The 22,487-nt window shown below is 39.8% G+C and overlaps 1 protein-coding gene and 1 long non-coding RNA gene across 3 annotated transcripts in view; one reads left to right on the top strand and one right to left on the bottom strand.

Annotated features, from left to right (window-relative positions):
• farp2 (FERM, RhoGEF and pleckstrin domain protein 2) overlaps positions 1-11,318 on the bottom strand; it is a 32,306-nt gene extending 20,988 nt beyond the window's left edge. For both annotated transcript variants that reach the window (XM_040040583.1, XM_040040584.1), the window contains exons 1-6: positions 11,188-11,318; positions 10,375-10,595; positions 3,494-3,598; positions 800-842; positions 639-717; positions 166-263 (exon numbers count right to left, since the gene is read on the bottom strand). In XM_040040583.1, coding sequence (XP_039896517.1) covers positions 166-263; positions 639-717; positions 800-842; positions 3,494-3,598; positions 10,375-10,575 — 526 coding nt within the window. In that variant the 5' untranslated portion in view covers positions 10,576-10,595; positions 11,188-11,318. The remainder of the gene's footprint in view (positions 1-165; positions 264-638; positions 718-799; positions 843-3,493; positions 3,599-10,374; positions 10,596-11,187) is intronic.
• Positions 11,319-13,179: 1,861 nt separating this feature from the next.
• LOC120738908 lies at positions 13,180-16,181 on the top strand. The gene is made up of 2 exons (XR_005697075.1): positions 13,180-13,375; positions 14,630-16,181. It is a non-coding gene; the product is annotated as an uncharacterized LOC120738908 (long non-coding RNA).
• Positions 16,182-22,487: the final 6,306 nt, after the last annotated feature.

The raw sequence follows: 22,487 nt of genomic DNA, 5'->3' as shown, positions 1-22,487 counted from the left end.
TACTGAAAAGAACCTTTTAAGATCTGTGGTTTCTGTGAACAGGATTATGTTCTGAAACAAATCGAGCAAACCAGTTACTAGAGATTTTACAAGTGCTCTTACTACTGCATAATTTAATTTAGTCTGATAACACTGTCGGCTTTAACAAAAACAGAAAGAACCTACATTGGACAAGGTGAGAGGCCAGCAGGGCACCAGTATTTTCTGTGCAGATCAACCTGCCCTCCATCAGATCCCTTTTCATTTGCAGGGAGAATAAATACCTAAAGGAGAGGGGGGGAAAAAAAAAAAAAAAAAAAAAAAGCATGTGCACACACACACACACACACAGTCATAAGCTAAGTGTCCATCTATTTATGTTCATGAGAAGTAAATAAGCACAAACTAAGCTCATCATGGATTAAGCATCTTTAGGAACCTTAAGTGCCATTTAAACAAATAACTCTTGGAAAAACAACGATCACAAAGTTTTTAACTGCAGAAAAAGTAATTTTAAAGAAGACAAATACTCAAATCCTGAAAAGCATAACAGAGCTTCTAAAAAAAAAGGAGGAAGAAAAAACAGAAACCATGTTCCTCAAGCTCCTCATACAGGTAGAGATAAACGTGATATTCAAAAGGAAATTACAGTCACTGACCGGGTGTACTCCTCCTGCAGCTGACCCGGATCGGGGGGAAAGAATTTCACTGACAGTCTAAAAAGCGTATTTGCTGGTCCTGTAAAACGTACAAGCAGATTATCAATGCTCAAAACACTTTTTATTAGGTGGATTCAGAGCTAAGAATCAGCCTCACTTACTTCTGACTTGTTTTGAAATGGGTTTTGTGGGTTCCAGCCAAACCTAAAGAGAAAAAATAAATAAATAAAAATAATAGAACATAATGTGAACTGTAACTTTGACAGGTGGTGGCAGGATAACTTCAGTGACTCCCTTGTAACACAGCGACTGTTTGCTGCTTCAGCCCCATTTGAAACAGAGGAGAGATGTCACAATGCTGTTGGCAAAACACTGGCTTCAGTGTAGGAGGCTGCTCAAGCCGTACATCTGGGGCTGATTGAGGGAGGAATGCGCTCGATCCAGACAGATATACTGAGAAATTGGTATCAGCTGATTGCTGCCTGAATTCTACTCAATTCCTAGTCACACATGTGTCAGTTTGTATATAAATTTCTATTAAAAATGAAAAAAAGCTTTCTGGTTTCTGCTTCTACTCCAATTCTACTGGCTAACCACACTTGAGCAAGCTTTGGTAAATGGTCAGTGTAGCGCGTAAAAGAGGGATTACATTTGCCAAAACATTCCTGAAACCATCAGCTATCGTCTGATGTTGTTTTAAGTTTAAAAACAAATAAATACATAAATAAAAACCTGCATTTGACCTGGATATCCCATAGCTACACTTGAACTTTAAAAAAAAAAAAAAAAAAACTACCCACAAAGACGGACTAGTAGCAATGTGCTGGTCGAGGAACGTCACTGAAATTTAGAAAACATTGGGGACATCAACTATAAGGACAACATTAAAGTTAGCGTCAAGCCAACTACACAACCACTACGCAATCAGTGATGGGCGTGTCGCTCGATACGTGGGCAGGATTACGTCAGCAGACTCGCTGATTGGTTCTGGAAGTGTACAAATGCATGTGTAGAAATAATCAGAGGCAAAGTACTGATACCATATCTATGGGAAACCCAACGAAATGAGTAGAATGCAAGTATTCCAAGTATTGATTTACCAAACATGTAATAAGCAAACCCTCCAAACACACGAGCTTTTCAAATGTGCCAATTTGAGGCTTATTCTCGTCTTACTCTGCAGCACTGAATATCTGAGGATTTTGGACTGTTTTCACAGCTGTTTTTGGTACGTCATTTAAAATCCCATGGTGCAGTGGTTTACACATTTGTCTAACAAGCAAAATATGCCCAGATTGATTTTGAGAGGAGACATAAACCCCTTATTGTTGCATGAGGAAGGCCATCCAGTGTAAAAATCTGCCAAACCAAGCAGGATTTAGAAACTTCAGATATGTAGTGCCATCATGAAATTTGGGGGAGACTACTCCTTAAACAATACCTGAACGCCACTTTGACCATTTTCCCTTCAAAGTCACCTTGTTCACCTGGAGACCTTTTCAGGTTCTGCTACCTTTCTGAAGTCACTCCTGTTTGAAAAGTTGTACATTTTGGATTTCATCCAAGTTCTCAAATGTTGTGCAGACAGCAAACAACAACAACAACAACTCGACTTTCATGCCCAGGATCATCGCTGGTGATCAAACTGCAGTCCACAAGATGTTCGTGGAAGAGTCTGCAGTGCATGAGGAAGATTGACGCTATTAACCCTCTCCCCATAAGTCACAGGACTTGTTTAGTTCTGCTTTAACACCCTTTGGCATCTGGTGGAGAAGATTCTATATAAGCAGAAGTAAAACAATCAAACCAATGCTATTCACATGAAGTGCCTCTCACTGACTTCCACACATTTCCATTACAGCCATTAAATGCAAGTTTAATGGATGTAGAGGAGATCAGGTGAGCAACACAGAGCCTCAAGATCAACGAGACGGAACAGGACCTCTGGAGTGATATAGAAACAGCAGAGGTGCACACAGGGGGTGACCCCGTGGGACAGATTAGCCCAATTTAAATTAGTTTTTGGTTTTATGAGTACCGAATTCAGTCCTCACAGCTGGGAAGCTTTAACAAAGCGAATGATTCATGACTCAGATGATTAATCATGAAAACATTTTCCAATTATTTGTTAAACTCTCAATATATTATTCTTCTTCTGAGTAAGAGCTTCCTGAACGATGAAATAACTGATGAGGACACAGCAGCTACTCCCAAAAGAATCTCAGTGTGTGCCCTGCTGGGTCACCGACAGTTCATGACATCAGCTGCAGCTAAGCTTCCTTCATACGCTCAGTAAAAATTCACTATGCGTAAAAGATTTAGTTTGTTAATGAAAGAAGCTCCTTTAAAAACCAGACTGCAGAGCAGCAAATGTAGTGTATATTTAAACACAGTATAGTTTTCAGTCCTCGGGCAGCTGAGCGTACGTGAGCAAAGAGGCCGGTGCGTCTTATTAAACAACACTGGCCTCATTCTCTTTGAAGAAGATATATAGTGGGCTCCATAACTCCTCTCTGCTGCTTTACAAAAACTTCTAGGTGGTCTTGAATTCCACTTATGTTTCTGGAAGAGTAAAACAATGGAAAGTCTGACATGTGTATATGAGCACTGCTGCCAGACAAGTTAAAAATATTCCAAAGTTATATACTACTTCAGTCCAGAGAAAACACTACCTCACTGTTTGCATTGCTGAAGAAGAGCAACTAATGACTTATAAGTCCATGTTGTTCCCCGAATGCCCATCCTGTTGTCATCAAGCATTTTTAAAAAAAAGTTTGCCTCAACCAATCAGTGCGCAAGTCAGCTCCTCCATGTCCAATGCGTCCGCTTCAAACAGGAAATGGAGATGTACGTACCCAGTTCATCTGCATGTTCTGAAACTCGAGGCCAAAGTAATCACTCTCTATGAGGTTGCCTCTGTGGAAAACCTCAGAGAGAAGGATCTGTCCAAGAGCCTTTGGCTGAAAGAAAAAGAAGAAAAGCAGAAGAATTTCATCACTATGTCAACACAAAGATTTCAGAAGTTCTGTGACAATAGATCTTATGAGAAGCGAAAGTGCATTGCTTTAAAAGACAAAATATTCACAAAGATTCCACAGATGGAGAGCATCATCAAAAACTAATTTCAACTAAGCCCGAAGAGACAGAGGACACGCTTGTGTTCAAAGCGAGCGCTGAATAAATGCCGCCTGCCTGTGTGGTGCAGAAAATATTCGCAGCTGTAAATGATCCACTCCATTGTGTGTTTTATGGTTGCGTATGTTCCATCTGTCGATTTAAATACTTTTTCTCGACTTGGATGAGTGTCTGAACTTACTGTATTTCGCCGTTTATCTGGGTCTGAGAAATGTGCATGCGGGAATTCTGCACAAGTTTACCATCTCAATGCTCTGGGGTTTGCTTTCACTAAATGAAGAACTAATTACTATGTATGAAGAACACACTGCACTTGAGGTTTGGAATCCTAGCTTGCGACTTTTTGAGAAAATTATAGCCTGAAACATCTGGTTGTAATGTAAAATAGTATTTTTAAAAGCCTTATAAAAAGTACTGCTTTGCATTGGCTAAAGTAAAGGATTACAACTCAAAGCACGCCAGGAGATTTACTGTAGTCGGTCTTTTCATTACTTTGATACCATCACATGTTCTGCATTCAGAAAATCTATAAATTGCAGGTGAAACCTACTGACACAACATCCATAAATTTAGGAATCTCTTGTAAAATTCCCCCTTTTTCCACACATTCAAGGTATCTGATTCCAGCTGACCTCAAACGGAGAACAAAAAAAAAACAAAAAAAAACGGTGTGTTAAAATACTTTGTCTGGGCTGCCTTTGAGTGCAGGCCAAACATACGATCCAGACAACGTCAACGAGATTTTTTACGCAACGACTCGGGAGCCAAATGTAAGGAACGCTTTGAGGTATTTTGTCAATTTGACTCATTCAGTGAGTACTTCATTAACAAAGTTATTAGAGCAAAACCAAATCTTCCCTGTGGTTAGACAATGTTTCCATACACTAATCCTCATTTCTTCTCAGTGTTCTTGAGGTTTACCATGTACACCTCATCCTGTTATAAGTCGGGGGAAATTCAGTCTAACCAGCAAACAAAGTTTGAAACCACACTGTCAAAACAGCTACAATCAGCCTAATCACCACACGATTAATGTTTAGGTTTAATCAAACAGAACTGAGGCCGCTAGTTCGACAAGAAACCCAGAAGCAGTTGGCAGGTTGGACCTGCTGAGGATTATGTTCTCAATGCAGTAGCCATGAGCAAACTACTTAATGCCATCTTCTTTTTCTTGGCACTTTGTCATTGTGTTACTCATTAACCCTCTGCTGGAATTGTAAACGTGTGTTTTTAAGAGCACAGTAAGATCAAACTTTGACATGTAGCATTATCTTTTACAGTCAGACAGGGAGGGATAGCATTTTCTCATTGACCCAGCTAGCCTCTTTGCTAGCTGCCAGGTGAAGCCAGGCAGGTAGCAAAGAAGAAAGGGTACAACTACTGCACATCATTCCCCCCCTAGGAAAGTTCTTTCCAGCATCACTGCAGTGAAATTCCATGTAGCCCACAGATAATATTTTCCCCTCAACCAACTTCCTCTTATGCTTTCCAATTTGGCTTATCTCTCTGTGAAGTCACTGTTTACTTTGTGGGCACACACTTAAATGTTGGCAACCCTGCAGCAGTTTAAGTACAGCTGAAGTATTTTACAGTGGAACAACAAAAAGAAGAAAGATAAAAATAGATGTTATGAAAAATGCCTGAATTTAAAAGTTTATAAACTACAAATATAAATTGGCCAATAAAGTACCAAAAGCAAAAAATTTTGGTACAAAAGCAGTCTTCAAGTTCAGACAACTCCAAGAAGCAACCACGGTACGAATGAAATTTTACACTACACAGACATCAAAGTTAAACGTTTTAAAAATGAAATTGACTTTTAGTCGCGGTTGCCAATAAATCCATATTTTAGCTGTTGAATCACATGAGTCATTCTTTTGGAAGGGCCTGGAATCTAAACTGGTTCCAAACTGTCCAATCCATTTGAATTGTTTGCCTCCGAGCTTATCAGCTCCTTTATCAGTGCTGGCTTATTTTTCCTGACAGTTGAACATTGCAACACTGTGACATCAGTATCATGGTGGTGGAGCTTTTGCACACCTGAGTCATATGCAAGCCTTTAAAAGAAACACTATTTGAGTTCTCAGAGTCATAGATAAGAAAACAATTGTACAGACCCGTGAAGGCCTCTGACACAGAAAACTGAGTCGAAACTAAATGGCATGGGCATATCCAGCCCCGTTTCTAGATATAAATATCTTTTGAAAGCATGAAAATCTACTACCAAAACTGGCCGAATTGATTAAAAGAAATCCAAATTTACTTTGCTGTTTAACTCTACCTTAAAACGTAATTTATCAGTTCTTCTTTGCCACTAATGTATCATAAACCAATGGGCGGCACCGCAGAAGCCCTCCTGGCATCTTAAGTAAAGTCACATCTGTGATGTGACAGCGAGATCATGCAGAGTTTGTTCACACCCTACTTGTGGTGTGGACCACAGTCTCATCTCCACACCAACATTAAGGCAGGTCAATGGGTCACCCAATCAAGCTCCAAAAGCAACGGGGGATTATGGCAAACAGATGTTTCTCTGGAAGACAAATCTCCCCTTGTTTGTGTGTGTGCGCGCTGGGAGCAGGGGTGAGTACAAGTAAAAGCTTAAAAAAAAAACAAAAAAACAAAAAAAAAAACCTTTCTCATGCACAGAGACTTTCAAGGGGGGGAAATGAAAAAAAAAAAATACAGGTGCAATTCAAAAATGCAGGGATTTGTTGTACCTTGCATGACAGGTTAAACACTGTTTAAAGATCACGGTGAAAGGCAGAGGGCTCTAGCAGAACCTCCCACTGACAGCAGGGGTGTGTTGGGGCTTGCATTTGCCACAGTGGGAGGTACACTGTCATTTTTCACGGTGGTATACATTTTGACGTTAAACAGGTTCTTCGATGGATTTTATAACTGAATGGCAATTTCCCTTCTTCTCGCTGCCTGGCTTTAGGACACGCCCGTGGACAGCTGGCAGTCATGTTGTTTGTTGGCAAATCAACTCTGGAAGGTGGTAATCGGGATCAGATGTTTTACAGAGTGCCTTCTGCTCAAGTCACCTGTGTAACCCAGATAATTTACAGCCTCGGCTTGGCGTTTAAAACATGAGGGGAGAAAAAGGAGAGAAAAAAAAAAAATCTCAGTAGGTGGATCCTCCTTAGGTGGTGGTAAATTACTCCCTGCAGCAGGAAAGATTACCATAACAGTAAGAGCAGAGAGGAGTTGTTTGAGGTATTTAACAAGAAGTCCTTCAAGGCACAGCCATTAGATAGTTTAGCCACTTCAGTACACAGTGGGGTAGCGTGAGTGCTTTGTGGGGATGAGAGCCGAATGCTTCTCAGCCTGTGTTTGGTATGAAGAACAAGATTACTGCTTTTGTGAGCATGTCCGCGTAACCGACGCCACAGATGATAAACTGACCACAGATAACAAACTGAGATACACCACTCTGACATTACTTTATCCAAATTCCCTTTGAAAGAAAGTCTTTCCACTGGACAACCATCTTACAACACTTCCAGGAACTTATTTAGCTATCCATTTCAAACCATTATCTAAATTGACTTTAATTTCAAACATCACGCAACATAAAAACTGCATGCATAGAATCATTAGCGAGATCAGATGGGAAAAAAACTCTTAAAAATCTTTGCTTTTTCTGCTCCCAAAATAAGGTTTTGAACTGTTTTTCCTCTACAAGAGTGCCATGTGTCTCGATCTTGCAATCTCTTGTTGATGCCAGAAACTTCCACACAATTTAAGGTTTGTTTGTTTTTTTTCACCCCTCTGGATTGTAGTGCCATTTATTCATCTAATTGTTAAACACACAAAACAATTATTCATTAAAAATCCATGTAAAAATGTCTCTAAAGAAATGACAATCTGAATAAATAACACTCTGGGCCAGAGGAAAATTGTGTATTGTTAACTTTAGTGTAAATGGATGATTCCATTTTAAAGGATAATTAAACACTTTGTTGCATTTCACACTGACTGCATCGTTGCAAGAACGGCTCACAGATGAAACAGGACTTTAAAGCACACATCACGGTTGAATTACACTGTTTGAGTTATCTAGTTAGTCCAAATGTGATTTCAGGGACAGGCCAGGGGGGGTTTGGAATTCCTCGGCCCAACTTTCGACAGGGCTTCACTCCTGACCGTGTCCCCTTCCCCCACCACCTCGGCTCAAACTTTGTACTAGCCATGACTGCTCCCTCTGAACTGCCCCTCTTGGTTGTCAACCTTGCTATTTATGTGCTTGTTTGCTAACACTAAAGCAAAGCCTGCCTGGATTCCCTCCCACCAGCACCCTGACTATAAACGCATTTTCACACAGCTAGGTTCCACAACCCACTCTCTGCCCCCTTTTTTTTTTTTGGAAGTTTTAAGCTGGAAGTTAAGGCCAGCAAAGGGGCTGGCTGTGCTGGATAAAAGAGGCCTGTGTTTCCCCTGCCCCGCTGGCCCAACCTCCCTGTCCAGAAACCACAAGGCTGAGCTTTCTCCTGTGCTGGGTGGCTGTGGGAGGGGTCTGTGGACAAGAGTCGTGCAAGCAAATGTCTGCTGATGATGACCCATGTCAGGTAACTGCAGCAGAGGAAGGCCAGCAGATCAAAGACTCTGATCTGATTGGACTGTCTTAGGTCCAGGCTAAAGACATTATATGGCCAGAAATACACACACCTTTGCACGCAATATGATTTTACAGTTCAGTGTTATCACACGTAATGAAAGATGTGATGTAACGGTAAAGAAATAAATATGGAGAATGACAGCTGTTATTCTAGGAATGCACCAATATATCAGCAGAATATTGTAATCATAAGACATCAAAATCTATAAATTATGCGGCATCTACATTTTAAAAGCACAACGCAAAGCAGAAATACTCCAAAAATGTTCCCATACATTTATCCCCCCTGACTCAGAGAGAAACCACACAAAACAAAGCAGAAAACAAGAACATCTATATCAAGCAAATTTGCACAATGGATGAATCCCTTGTGGCTTTCCTGTGTGTAATTTTGAGTGAAGTGTATTTTTGCTTCACTGTACAGTAAGAGGGGCAGTAAATGGCAGGTGATGGAGACTGTACACAAGATATTTGGGCAGCTGAGCAACCAAAACACCACAATGAGGGGAGGCAGTTACTTGAAGGCCACAACCATGGCAAACATTCCACACTGCAATTTTGTATCTATTTTTGCACACTGACTCCACGAGGGAGAAAAAAAAAATATAATTAAAAGCATAGGAAAAGTTGTGCTGGCTCAATCAGTTCTCTTTGAAGTGACTGTGGACAGATAGGCACAAACTCAGCGCACATTTCTGATGCGTTTAGCTGAGCAGCCATTCAATACACAAGGATAAAAACTATTCACCCACCAGCCCACGACGACTCACAATGAATGAACAGAAATATTAAGCAGTGAACAACAGAGCCTCTCAGAGGCCATCTTGTTCCTGGTAAACTCCAGTCTGCTTGACAACAGCACTGCCGTCATTCTCTTTTTGCAGCCATGTATTTCGGTCTGCCACCTCCTATCAACACCACGTGCGGAGCCGCGCTGAACTCAGACCTCAGTCAGCCTGTCAGAACTCAGAGAACAACATTTTCTTGAGACCAATTAAATTTTCTTCAGACTGAACAGCACACAGGTCTGCTTCCATGCAAGTCTAACATATGCCCGTTACGCTCTATTAGCTTAAGACTTTGAGACAACATATGGTGCATAAGATTATGAAACGTCTGCCTCAGCAGTACTCCTGAACTGCAACTCTTGTGGCTACACAAGGATTTAGGATACACACAGGAAAGTATAAATATACAAACCTATTCGAACACAATTAGCAGCTGCCAGGTCTTTTTATTACACTTCACCATCAACCAGCCACTGAATTGAGCATTTAATCATTGTACAGACTCTACTTAGATTTGTTTTCCCCTTCACATAAAAAGCCAGGAAGCATGCTCTGATAGAGTGGCTTCCTTATTGCTTCCTATTGGCCTTCTCGGTGACTCCTGCTGCAACTTGGCAAGTAGACATGGCAAAGCAGAGTCACAGCATGGATCTCAAAGTTTGTTCAACAGCGAGTATTTAAAAGGGATCAACTTCTCTAAAGTAATTCCAATGAATAGAAGAAAACAAAAGCAAGAATATTTGGCTAGGATTTATACACTGTATGTGATGACTGTGTGAGTAACCAAATGCTTCTGTAAAATCTAGACTTCGTAAACCCCCCCCCGAAAAAAAAGAATTATAAAAACAACCCAGAAAGACCAGACTCCTAACTTTTAATACCTACTCCTTTGGAAGTCAAGCTTTAGGGACAGTAAAGAGAACTGCTACCACTTGGACCTGGAGCAGAAATCACAGCCAAGAAACCAAGAGGCGCCCTGCTGAGTTACACTAAGTTGCCCCAATAAGAAGCCTTAAAGAGGAAGGGATTTCAGCACCAAAGCCATGTGGCAGCTGTCACCAAGACACACAGACACACACAAACCAGGGCGACCAAGGCCTCCAAGGTAAGATGGAGCCTTCTGTGGAGCAATCCAGAGACATATTTTAAGTAAACAAACGAGGATGCACGAAGCACACACAGTAGAACCTACTTCTATATCAAAGAACTCCTGAGAGTCGTCCGGCCCTTGCACACGGATCTGTATTCCTCTGCCTTGGCTTATTCTCCTGTTGACCATGTTACCACTGAGACTCTGGCCCGGCTCCAGAGTGCTGATCCCAGCATTGAACTGGGCTCCCAGTCTTGTGCCAGGGGTCTGCAGGACCCTGTATGAACCCTCTATCTCCCCCATTCCAGCTCAGGGAAACGCTCCTGCAAATTCAGAAAGCAACAAACATTAACACAAAACTTCCACTGATCAAATATTTTCTTTGTTCTAAGGACAAACTATTTGGGCATAAAAATAAAAAAAAATAACAACAAACAAAAACAGTCCAAACAGCTTAATTTAACTGCGAAGTTGCGAAGCTGTTTACGCACACCTGAGGCTCATTCATAGGAAATTGACCGCATTACGCTTACATACAGAAGACTACAAAGTAATACTGACCCAAACCATTTATATTTAACCTCAAGCAGAAGTGCAGGTTGGCACAAAAGACGGCCTAAGATACGAAAAGAACCGACGGCGCACCGATTTTGCGCTTCATGTGGGGCCCAAAAGTCCCACCAAGACGTAAACCGCGTTTACAGCAACACTTAAAGCCAGAAAAGCTTTCGGGAAAAGCATAAGGAATGTTTAAGGTGAGGTTTGTTTTCTTGATGAGAAACTGAACTCAGTGGATTCCAGTGTACGGTCGAGAACCGAAGCTAAGTTAATTATCTTAACCGAGAATTAGATCCGAAAAAGTCACCACACGAGAAAACAAAAAGGAAATTTGCTCAAAAGCGGTTTTAAACTTACCGTTCTGCCCGAAATGAAACTAAACGCTAAAAGTTTGAAACGCCGAAGAGGACACTACTCCGCTCCATGGTCGTCGTCAGCCAAACGAGTGCGCACTCAACAGCGGTTTATCATTGGCTACAGCAGAGCCGTCTGTCCTGCCATTGGTTCAAATGTGGCTAAGGATCGTAGGCAGGAGAGCCAAGATATACTTTCTTCTACTTTAAATGGCTTTCACGGATGGAGAAGAAGAAACTCACCAGTCGGAATATTTCTTTTACGAGAGTAATGTTGCAAAAAGTAAATGGGGATTTGCGCCAAGAGTCAAAGCCGATAATAAGAAGTGTTTTATATCATTAGTTTGGTCTGATTTGACCCACAAAGCGAAACTGCCATTATTTAAGTTTGGGCTAAAGTCTGACCCGTAGGTGATGTAAATAGACTTCACTGTAAACTTCTAAGTGGTACAAATTTAGTAACACAGTTCTCCGAACACATTGTGTGTGAATGTGTGTGTGTGTGTGTGTGTGTTATCCTATTTAACCATCCAGTCTGATCTATAAGTCTTTAAATACCTCAGATCTGAATTACATCAGGACAATGGACACTTTGCACTGCGGTCCGATGTCTGGTAAGCCCATTTTAAAGACAAAAACTATGTGAGGTAAGGAGGAGGACTTTTTTTTTATTGTGCAGGCGCTCCCCCTACTGTTCTCTCTCAAAAAATCCCAAACAACGTTGCATCATGCTTTAAAAATGCTTTGATAGGTTCTATAATTAAATCTGATGTATATGCACGCATTTCCACTGAATGTGTGTTTCTCATAAACCAAAATGTGTACCAACACACCGCAGAAATAATCTTTATGCTGAAGTACAAGTATTGATAATAGAAATCCTGTTTGGAATGAGGAATGATGGGGATAAGGCGAGGCTATGGGTTACTAATCGAATGCAATCGATTAACTGATCATCAGTAAGCGGGAGCACCTCTATGAAAGCAGAGGTTTTGGCAGTTTGCTGGTCTGGAGCAGTCAGGTCAGACCATTTACAAGTGGAAAACACTCATGGCACTTGGTAGTCCCCCCCCAGGAATGGACGACTCAGCAAATTCACCTGCAGCTCAGAGAAACTGCAGAAGACCAAAGAGCTACATGTCAGACGCTACAGGCATCAGTTAGACTGTCCTTTGGACAGGTAGAATCACAGTGGAGACACTTGGCTATAATGCACGACATGTAATTTAAGCCAAAACAAAATACAACCTATCAACACCTCAGACCAACTCATAGCATGGTGGTGCTGACATCTGGGCTTGTTCTGCAGCCACAGGACCCGGGCACTTCGGAGTCACTGAGTCATCCATGAACTCTTCTGTGTACCTGCTGATTCCCCTCCCCGACTGGGAGGAAAGTTCCTGTTTGAGCCATCCGTCCCATAGCTATTCTGAATATAGAAATCAATTGTTGGCTATATTAAAGCTAAAGGGTTCCCCAGTCCTCTTGCCAACATAGTGATAGGAAGCCCTCTTCTGTTACTAGTTTGTTTCAGTGCTCTTTGCCTCCTCTCCCTGACCTGCTGTCCATCTACACCAAGCGGTGCAAGTCCAAAGCTAGGAAGATTATGATGGACCTCTCCCATCCCAACAATGGACTCTTCTCACTGTTGAGGTCTGGGAAGCGCTTCCGCTCCCTTAAGGCCAAAACAGAGAGAATGAGGAGGAGCTTCTTCCCCCCAGGCTATTCGGGGCCTGAACCAGGTGTAGGACTGGACTCTCACACACGTCACCACACGCACCACCACACATTTCCTATAATCCTATAATTCCTATAATTTTATAATCCTTATCTTTATAATCTCTTCTGCTATTTGCACATTCTTTACTGTAAATTCCTAAGTTAATTTGTAAATTTTGTAGTAAACTGTAAATTGTAAATATTGTAAAACTTTTCTTCTGTCATTTAATGGTCGGGCATTGTACAGCTACAAGCATTTCACCCCCATGTCATACTGTGTATGGTTGTGTGTGTGTGTGACAAATAAAATTTGAATTTGAATTTTGTTAAACCTGTTTCTCTATCTCCCTTTTCAGTCCAGACTCATTCCTGGAACCCTGTTTGTTTGGTACACAACTCACTTGTGGACTGTGGACACCTCCGGCAAATTTTGCCTGCTCTTGCTTGTTTTCTCTGCTACTTGCAAAGGAAAGGTATTAGCCATTCACAACCTACCTGATCCCCCCCCCACCTCTCTGACACCCCTTGATTTTCTCCTGCTGACAAAGTGTTCCTCCAAAGCTTCAATTTACCAGCCTAACAAGTAAGACTGTCTGAAACATTCATAAGCTCCGCAATAATCAATTCCTCCCGCCTGGGCTGCAGTTAACACCCTCTCTGCCCTGCAGCAGAGCTCCACTGCATCCCTGTAGTGAAGCCGCTTTTTCCCGTCACTTACCTGTTGCCCGTTAATAACTCACTACCATTCAATGAACTCTGTAAAGCTGCCAATCGTCGCTGATCTTTGAGTCTGATCTTTGCATTTAGATTCAGACTAGTTCATGACAATACTAAAATATTCTAGAACGGATCTGTCTGCAACATAAGGCTTGGCTACAACTTTTTCTGAAGACCAGAAAAAGAAAAAAATTAGGGTGTCAAATGCTGTGGCAGAACCTTAAGAGAGCTGTCCATAAACGAATGGCCACGAACCTGACCTGAACGACCTGAAGCATCATTTCAAAGAGGAACAGTGATATGACTGATAAAGACATACAGAAAATGATTACTTGCTGCTGAAGGTGGTTTTGCGAGTTAATGATTCACGACTTTACTGCAGACAGCCCTGTGAAAACTTTTCCACATGACTGTATTTGAATGTAATGTGCAAATTATTTTCGTAATATGAAAATGTGTATCTATCATCTGGTATTTCAAGTCTTAACAAACACAGACATTCAAATAACATAAGACACTTTTCATGTTTAAAATAATTTATTTTTATCTAAGATATATTTTCTGCTATTATATGTTGTGTTTTATTGCAGGACTTTAGTATTTTTAGTATTTTAAAGCAGACAGTGACCAAAGAGAACTGGTGCTTTTCATTGGAACGATGACAACTGACAGCTGAACCACTATGACCTTTGCATATAACCAGCTACAGTCCTGGCCATAATTATCAGTTTCCCTGAAATTCAAATTCCCCAAATTCATAATTGAAAACCTGAATGCAAATGAAGCTATTTTGTTTATACAAGCCAGGTCAAGATGATCACCATGGCATCTGGAAATGTTGTAGACTTCAGAGAGTAGTTGACCACAATTATTAGAAAGTATTTGTGGCGGAGGTGTGGTTTGCGGCTCCGCTGCAGAGGTTGGGTGGTCCAGTGTGCTCAAGGGGCAGTGCCAGGGAGACTGGCAGGGCAGCTGGAAGCAATTCAGTAATTACACTGTCCCTATTTCAGTGACGTCGGGACCTGGAGGAAGGAAGGACAGGTGAAGACTGCTGGAAGTCTGAATAGTACTGAAGGGATAGAGGGATTTGCTACAGCAGCATCTCTTTGAGGGAAAGGATAAAGGGACTGAGGGACGCAGAGATGCACATTTTGTAAATAAACACACGGTCACAAGCATGCTGAGTGTCTTGAGTGTTTGCTGGGGTCACATCATTATTTAAAATTACGCTATTTGTCCAAATACTTCTGAGTCTCTGAAAATGAGAGACTATGTATAAAACCAGATTGACAAAAACTGTGTCACTGTATAAATAGTCGTAGACATAACTGTATCTGCTTAATGTCTCAACAAGAGGCTGTCATTTCTTCTTTCCTTCTTTTTCGAGAGAAGTTTTGATGATGTTTTTCTGATTTTTGTTCATTTAAAACAACATTTTATTTGATGCAAAACATTAAATGGAAAGATAAAAAATGATCTGCCTAATAGAAAGACAGAGAATGCAATCTGAACTGGATGACTTTCCCATGTTCCACACTGTCTTTTGATCTGTGTTCATTATCTGCAAGAAGCCCTGGGCCTCATCACAGTGCCCGTCATGTGTGATGAAATTAGTCTGGTAGATCTGAAGCCTCGGATTTGTCTGAAGATACAGTTTGTGCTGTTTCTTTATATGTGATATTATAAAAAAAAAATGAGCATAAATTGAAAACAATAAAACATAAAAATTAACTGTGTGTGTGTGTAACAGATATTAAACATGACCAAACTTTCAAATTATGATGCCAGTTTATTTTTGGGTAACCCTGTGAACTAAGACCTCTAAACATTTGGTTTGTTTTTTCAACTCTTTATGATATTAGTGAGAGCAGTTAGCCCTCTGTATAAATCCAGAGACAGACGCCACAAATTCTCTACTCATACAAATATCTAAAATACTGAAATAAACTCTTTTCATTGACAGACTGAATACATTTATAACTAAGCACAAAATATTACAGATCAAGATCCATTGCATTAACTAAAATTGTATCAATCAAAGAAAGTATTCAGCTGGAGCTTTTATCAGCTTAAAGAAAGATTTTGACACAACTGATCACCAGGCTTTAATGAATAAAGTGGAAAGGTATGGTGTTAGAGGGGTGGCACTAGACAAGGTGGAAAGCTAAGGCAACAATTTGTGGAGATAAGACAGCACTAGAAAAAATTGTGTGAATGCCTTGCAGTGGAATCTGAAAACAGCAGAAGAAGGAGAACAATCTGCTGAAAAGAGCTGAAGAAGCTGAAGTTTGTGCCGAAAACAGCTAAAGAATCTGGAATTTTTGCTGAAAAGCGGTGAAAGCCAAAAATTCTGCTAAAAAGCGGTGAAGAAGCCTAAATTTGCACTGAAAAGATGTGAAAAAGTTAAACTATCTCCTGAAAGGAAAGTTTGCCACAAGCTGGTTAATCAGCAGAACTTATGCTGAAAAGAGGTTTCTGCTGAAAAAGCTGGGATTTGCGCTGAAAAGGGGTGAAAAAACTGAAAATTCTACTGAAAAGGGGTGAGAAGCTGAAATTTGTATTGAAAACGGTTAAAAAAAAGTTTAACTGTGAACTGAAAAAATTGTTGCCATAAGCAGGATTTGAACCCCGGCCTCCTGCTCTGAGAACGGCCGATCATCTCACTGAGCTAAAACACAGCTCAACCCGGCAAGCAAAATCAGTGACCACACTGATGATGTGGTCCATTCATGTCAATGGGCAAAAAAATTGCATAAAAAATTCAATATGTCAAAAAGTATAAAAGTAATGAGCACCAAAAGTCATATTTCGGCATTAGCAGAAAGAGCAGAATTTTTTTAAAGTTTGAATGGCGAAAATTGGATAAAAACTGTGGAAGTAGTTCCACGGCGAAGAATCATGGAGCAACTAGAATAAAGTATAAAGAATAAAGAGAAACAGGAACTCAATAGTGTTAAAATGATTGAACATTGCTTGTGGAGTCCCACAGGGGTCAGTATTGGATTCAAAACTCTATGTGAGCAGGGATGTCAAATTAACCTGAGGCAGTGAGCCACACTTCTGTCAGTGTAAGGAAGTCCAACTACACATTTAGAAAAAGAAAAGGTGTAGTTTTTATACATGACAAAGAAATGCTGCTGTAGTAAATGAAAGAAATGTGTATTATTTTTTTTTTACTATTGGTCCATTCTAAAAATAAACAAAAACTGATTTTTTTCATAGTAGATTATAAAAACAGGACTTTTCTGACATTTAATTGTTTATTGATTAGTATGAATGGCTATGGGGAAGGTCATTATTAGTAGGAGAAGCTGCAAAACTTACAATTAAAAGTCCAAAATTTATCTTCTCCTTCTTTTTTCCAAAGCTTTCCAGTTGCCCAGATTTGAGTCTTTGTTGTGCCAATTCTGCCTTTTGTTTGACACCCCTGATGCAGATCATCAGATACTGTTCTCATTTTATTTGTGGTTGATACAAATATTCTGATAAATATAACTGGACATAAATGTCAGATTAAATTTCTTGGGCGGGCGGGCGGGCAGGCACACACGCACGCACGCACACACACACACACACACACACACACACACACACACACAGGGGCCAGGGGCGGGAGCCTGTAATGAGCACCACCCCGGCAGAGAGAGACAGAGAGAGCAAAAAAAACCCAAAAAACCCAAAACATGTTGCCTATCACAGAGTCAGCCAGCAAGGCACGGGGACCATGACAATTGTAAAGCAGGTAAAGTTTCAAGAACACAATAACATTTTATTCTTGAAATCAAACTTGTTCAAATTAATGAGCCTTGTTAAAAATCATACTGCACAAGTACTGTACACTGTAAAATCTAATTAGTTCACAGAACTCAAAAAAACTATGCAAACTCGTTGCCTCAAAAAATTGAGTACAGTTTACTTAAGATGACTAAGTTAAGGCAACTTATTCATTTTGAGTACAGAGTAAAAATCTATTTGGTTTCCAGAACTCAAAAAAAAATATGCAAACTCGTTGCCTCAAAAAAACTAAGTAAAGCTTACTTAAGATGAATGTTAGGACAACTTATTCATTGCAAGTATGCAGTATTAAGAATAACTTGACATTTCTGACTGTATAATACTTATTGTTTACCTACTGACAAACATGTCAAGTTCAACTAAATGAAAAAACAATTTGTGGTAACCTGAATATGATTAAAAATAATTAACAACCCTTTTTGTAATGATGTTAAAATCAGCCCAACTTTTATTTTCAAACACAACAAAGTATAACAGCCAACATATCTTCTGCTGAACAACAAACAATTATATTGCCATCACTGTTATAATCTTACAATGAAACAAAGTCTCAGATTTAATTATTCAGAAAATAAGTTTAGGCCTACCACAAGTTTGTTTTGTACTTACATTACTTATATAATCAAAATAAAATATTCATTGTTCTGTCACAAGTGCAGTCTCTAATTTAAACAACACATTTGTTTTTCATTCCAACACATGAACTGGAATGTTGGAATGTTGTAATATTTTAAGGATGGCTAGTCATTCAGGCATTACTGCCTGAATGACTATCATGGATCGAGGTGAACCAAATGTAAGTGCAGAAGAAAGTCTTTAACTTCCCTTAAGTACAGTGGCAGTGGATGTGGGTTGGAGATGCAATGAGCTTGAACCTGCAGACGACCATCTTCACTGACCACACCATCTGTGACGGAGGACTCATCTCTCCTGGTGTCCTGCAAGCAAACAATCATATTTGGAACATGAACTTAATTGCTTTCTTAAAACATTTTTTTATGCATTTGGTATAGAACAGACTCAAATTTAGACAATCTCAGGCTCAGGTGAATTGGAACAGCACTTGTTCTCCGACTTATCACAAGTCCACCAAGTACACACAAGTAGGCATACACAGGTTCTGACAACTGCGGTGGACAAATGCGATCCTCCTTTTCCCCAGATTACCCTTTCTGGGTAACAAAATAAACTTTTAAGATATTTTCAGGCGAGAATGTAGCTGTGTAATGCTCAAATATCGACTTAATTTATCAAAATATCACATATTTGCAAAAGTGCTTCAACATTTTCGGAGAGCTCTGTTATCCACCAGGGCGATAGCTGACCGGGAGGTCAAGGCTGGACAAAGCAGGTGAGCACAGCTAACTCTTGTATCGTTTTCAACCCCCCTGAGGTCTTTTGATACTCAGGTTAAACATTATATATATAGTTAGTTATGGCTATGGATTGAAAATACCCCCCACACCCCACCCCTAATGGCTGCACCTCCCGAAAAATTTTGTCTGGGCTCTTATCTCACTTTTTTATTTCAAACAATCAACAGAAAATTTCACAGACATATTTTTATATAAGGTTTTTAAGGCTGTGGTGTTAATTTTTAAGTAACATGAGCCCAGCGGCAGCAGCAACACTAGGCTAACACTAACTAGCTAGCAAGATTATAAACCTGGTGCTAAACTAAGAGAAGCCACAAAATCAGTTTGAATAAGAGTAAACATCTACTCACCAAGTCAGTGTATCAGGTAAAGATCCACAGCAATGACAACAATAATATCTTGAGCTGAAGCTTCTCCAGGTTTGCTCAACATATTCCATAAAAAAGGCTGGTACCATGAACATCTGGACTGATCTGAGAGGGAGGAGGACGGTAGTGACATGGTATTTTCAAAACACATCTTTCATCCTTCTGCACTGAGAAGCAACATTTCCAGCTTACTTAGTTTTTCTAAGTTAAGACAACTCAAATAAATTAAGTTGATCAGCGTTTTTGCATAAAAAGTACTGGTAACTTACTTAAATTGAGTTCTAATAACAAATTGATTAAAAATTGAGTTCAGCCTACTTAATATTTTTAATTAAACAGAATATTAGATTTTACAGTGTATGAAACATAGAATAACCTGTCACCAGCAAATATACGGAAGATGTTCTCTAGAGATGGGTTATAATCTAAGGAGAAAATATAATTTAACACTTTGTAAAGCTCAGACAATAGAGAAAATCTTTTGTGTTTTTATCTGTGGCGTCAAACTATGGATGAATCTTTCAGCAGAATAAAACATTTTAAAAAAAACAACGACTTTCAATTCAATTCAATTTTATTTACACAGCACCAAACCATAGCAGCAGCCATATGATAGTGAGAAAGACAGCTTAAAATATAACAGGCAAATTTACAGATAATGAAGGCTGTTGGAAACTGTAAAACATGGAAATTTCAACATCTTTGACAAGAAATAAAACTGGAAAAAACACTACAAGGGTAGCTGAGTGACTTCAGCTGTTACATAAGTTGGGGTACAACTGTGCAGATTACAAATTCAGTGGATGGCAGCACCGTTGGTGCTGTTGCCAAATTTTAGGTTACTGCCTGTTCTGCTAGAGAACAGAGCGAATATTATCTATACTTACTTACTTATTTCATTACAAATATCTGACAGCTTTAGATTTTACAGCTAACACTATTAGGCAGTGAAAATATTTGCCAAGATCTGCAGTAATATGTTTATTCAGCTTCTAAAGCTAAAGAAACGAAACATTGCCAGGTAAGTTGAAAAATGCATAGCCAGAAAGATGACAACAAGACTGTTGGGATTACAGAGAGGAACCCTACAATTGTTTGAATAGCTTAAGGGATATGATGTCTAATCAGTGTATTAAACTATAAACAATGGTAATATGCAACAAAAACATCAAATATAGTAAAATACTGATAGGACAGTTTTTCTGCACAATAAAGACTTTTAGTGCACACTGCTGGTGGTACTATCTGCCATTTGTTAAGTAGGTTTAAGAATGCAAGATAAATATTAGTGTATAATTAATAATTAATAATATAACTATTGTTCATCATTTTACCACATTAATCATTATTCCACTGCTTTAAGTAGTTCCTAATATATTTTGAGAGTTCTTTACAACACTGTCCTATTTCAGAAACTAACTGCTTTTCAGTATCAGTTTCTTAACTTAATTTGTTCATAGCACCTGTTTCCAAAACCACTCGTCCAGATGTAGCTTTGCATACTTAAGATACTGACCTTTGAGAAAAGCCTGCAATAAAGTTTTCTTAACTCTTTCCCTGTTTATGGATTAGCTTTGGGAAATTCAGCAGTGTAGTATTTCTCTGTGCTATGCTGCTGCTCCTCTGCAGTCCTGTTTTTGTTTTCTGGGAGAAATTCAAGTTTATCTGTACATTTTCTTTTCTTGTCAGGTCTTGAATTACACAATTTTCCTTAGATGCCATTACTAAATCAGGATGTACAGTTGTTATTGTCAGCTTTGTTTTTATTCAGCATTTCTATTAGAGTAGCAACATATCACACCATAGTTCTTATACTGGATCTTGGTGCAGCCAATCACAGCCTGTCAATAGAAATCAATTTTCTTCTGATTGGTTACCCCCTCCAAACAGAAGACGTGAAGCGCAGGTGGACGAAGGTTCTCTATTCACAGCCAGAGCTATGGGCCTGAGATGACCATATAAGGAATATCCAGTCTCCCTGACACTGTACAGAACTATGATAGATGATCCTGACTGACTATAACGAGTGTCAGCTTTTTTCTACATTCACAGGTGTTGGCTCTGTGATGTCAGAGATGGCTTGGTGTGTCTAAATGCTTATAACGTCACATGGCGTGTAACAAATAATGATGCAAACTTTCTGTGACTTTTTTTTAAGGTGACGCTTAAACATTCAGCAAAAGATGCCAGCGCAATAGTCTTGAGAATGTGACTAGACAAGTTTTGTTGACTTTTTAACAAAGATAATTAAGGTAGATACTGTTAAAACAATTACACCAAGCCCAGTTCTTTGGTATTGATTCATTATTATGAGTCACCTCAGCAGGTTATTCAACAAGACCTAAGCATGGGTTTATATAATTTCCATGTTGTCATTGCTGTTTGTTTGACTTGGGGATCATGTCCATCACTGTCGAAGCGGTTTGACCCTTTAAACCTTACCTAACAGCAAGGCCGACTGCCAAGCTTGTCAAAATCAGTGTCCTTAGTATGAGTCAACCTGCATGACCTGGGAGGGCGTTAAAGAAATATGTTGTCCATAATTATAATATAGATCGTGGAATAGACATGTAAGTCATTAGATTCATCCATCCATTCGCTTATCCTTTTTCAGGGTCACGGGGGATGCTGGAGCCTATTCCAGCTGTCACCCTATCCCAGCGGGGTACACCCTGGACAGATCACCAGTCTGTTGCAGTGCTAACACATAGAGACACAGACAACCATTCGCTCTGACATTCACACCTATGAATCAATTAAACTATCCCCACTAGCTGCATGTCTTCGGACTGTAGGAGGAAGCCGGAGTACCCGGGGAGAACCCACACAAACACGGGGAGAACAAACTCCACACTGATGGTGGAACTGAACTCAGGACCTTCTTGCTGTGAGGCAACTGTGCTACCACCGTGCTACCGTGCTGCTGTGGTTAGATTCATAACCACAAAATTTAAAATAATAATAATTATTTTGAACTATATCGCATATTTGGAATTGTTAGTTGACCTACGCACGTCTTTGGATGGTGGGAAGAAACCAGAGTGCCCAAAGAGAATCCATGCAGGTTCATGCAGAACAGGGAAACTTCACATAAAGGCCTGAAGATTAGAATCCAGGACCTTCTTGGTGTGTCTCCCTTCTTATTTATTATATTATTATAATATATGATTGTATATCATTGTTGCTGATTATATAAATAAAATTTAATAACAATGTAATTAAAAATGATAACAAAGACTTGCACTTAATTAGGCAGGATTCACATAGCACTTTGAGAATGGGCCCCTATGTGTAGAAGCATGAATGGGGTACATGGTGTAGCCTATAGA

The sequence above is a fragment of the Simochromis diagramma genome, unplaced genomic scaffold, assembly GCF_900408965.1.
Source record: "Simochromis diagramma unplaced genomic scaffold, fSimDia1.1 OVJJ01000026.1, whole genome shotgun sequence".
Classification (NCBI taxonomy): Eukaryota; Metazoa; Chordata; class Actinopteri; order Cichliformes; family Cichlidae; genus Simochromis; species Simochromis diagramma.
This window is presented reverse-complemented; position numbering and strand designations above follow the sequence as displayed.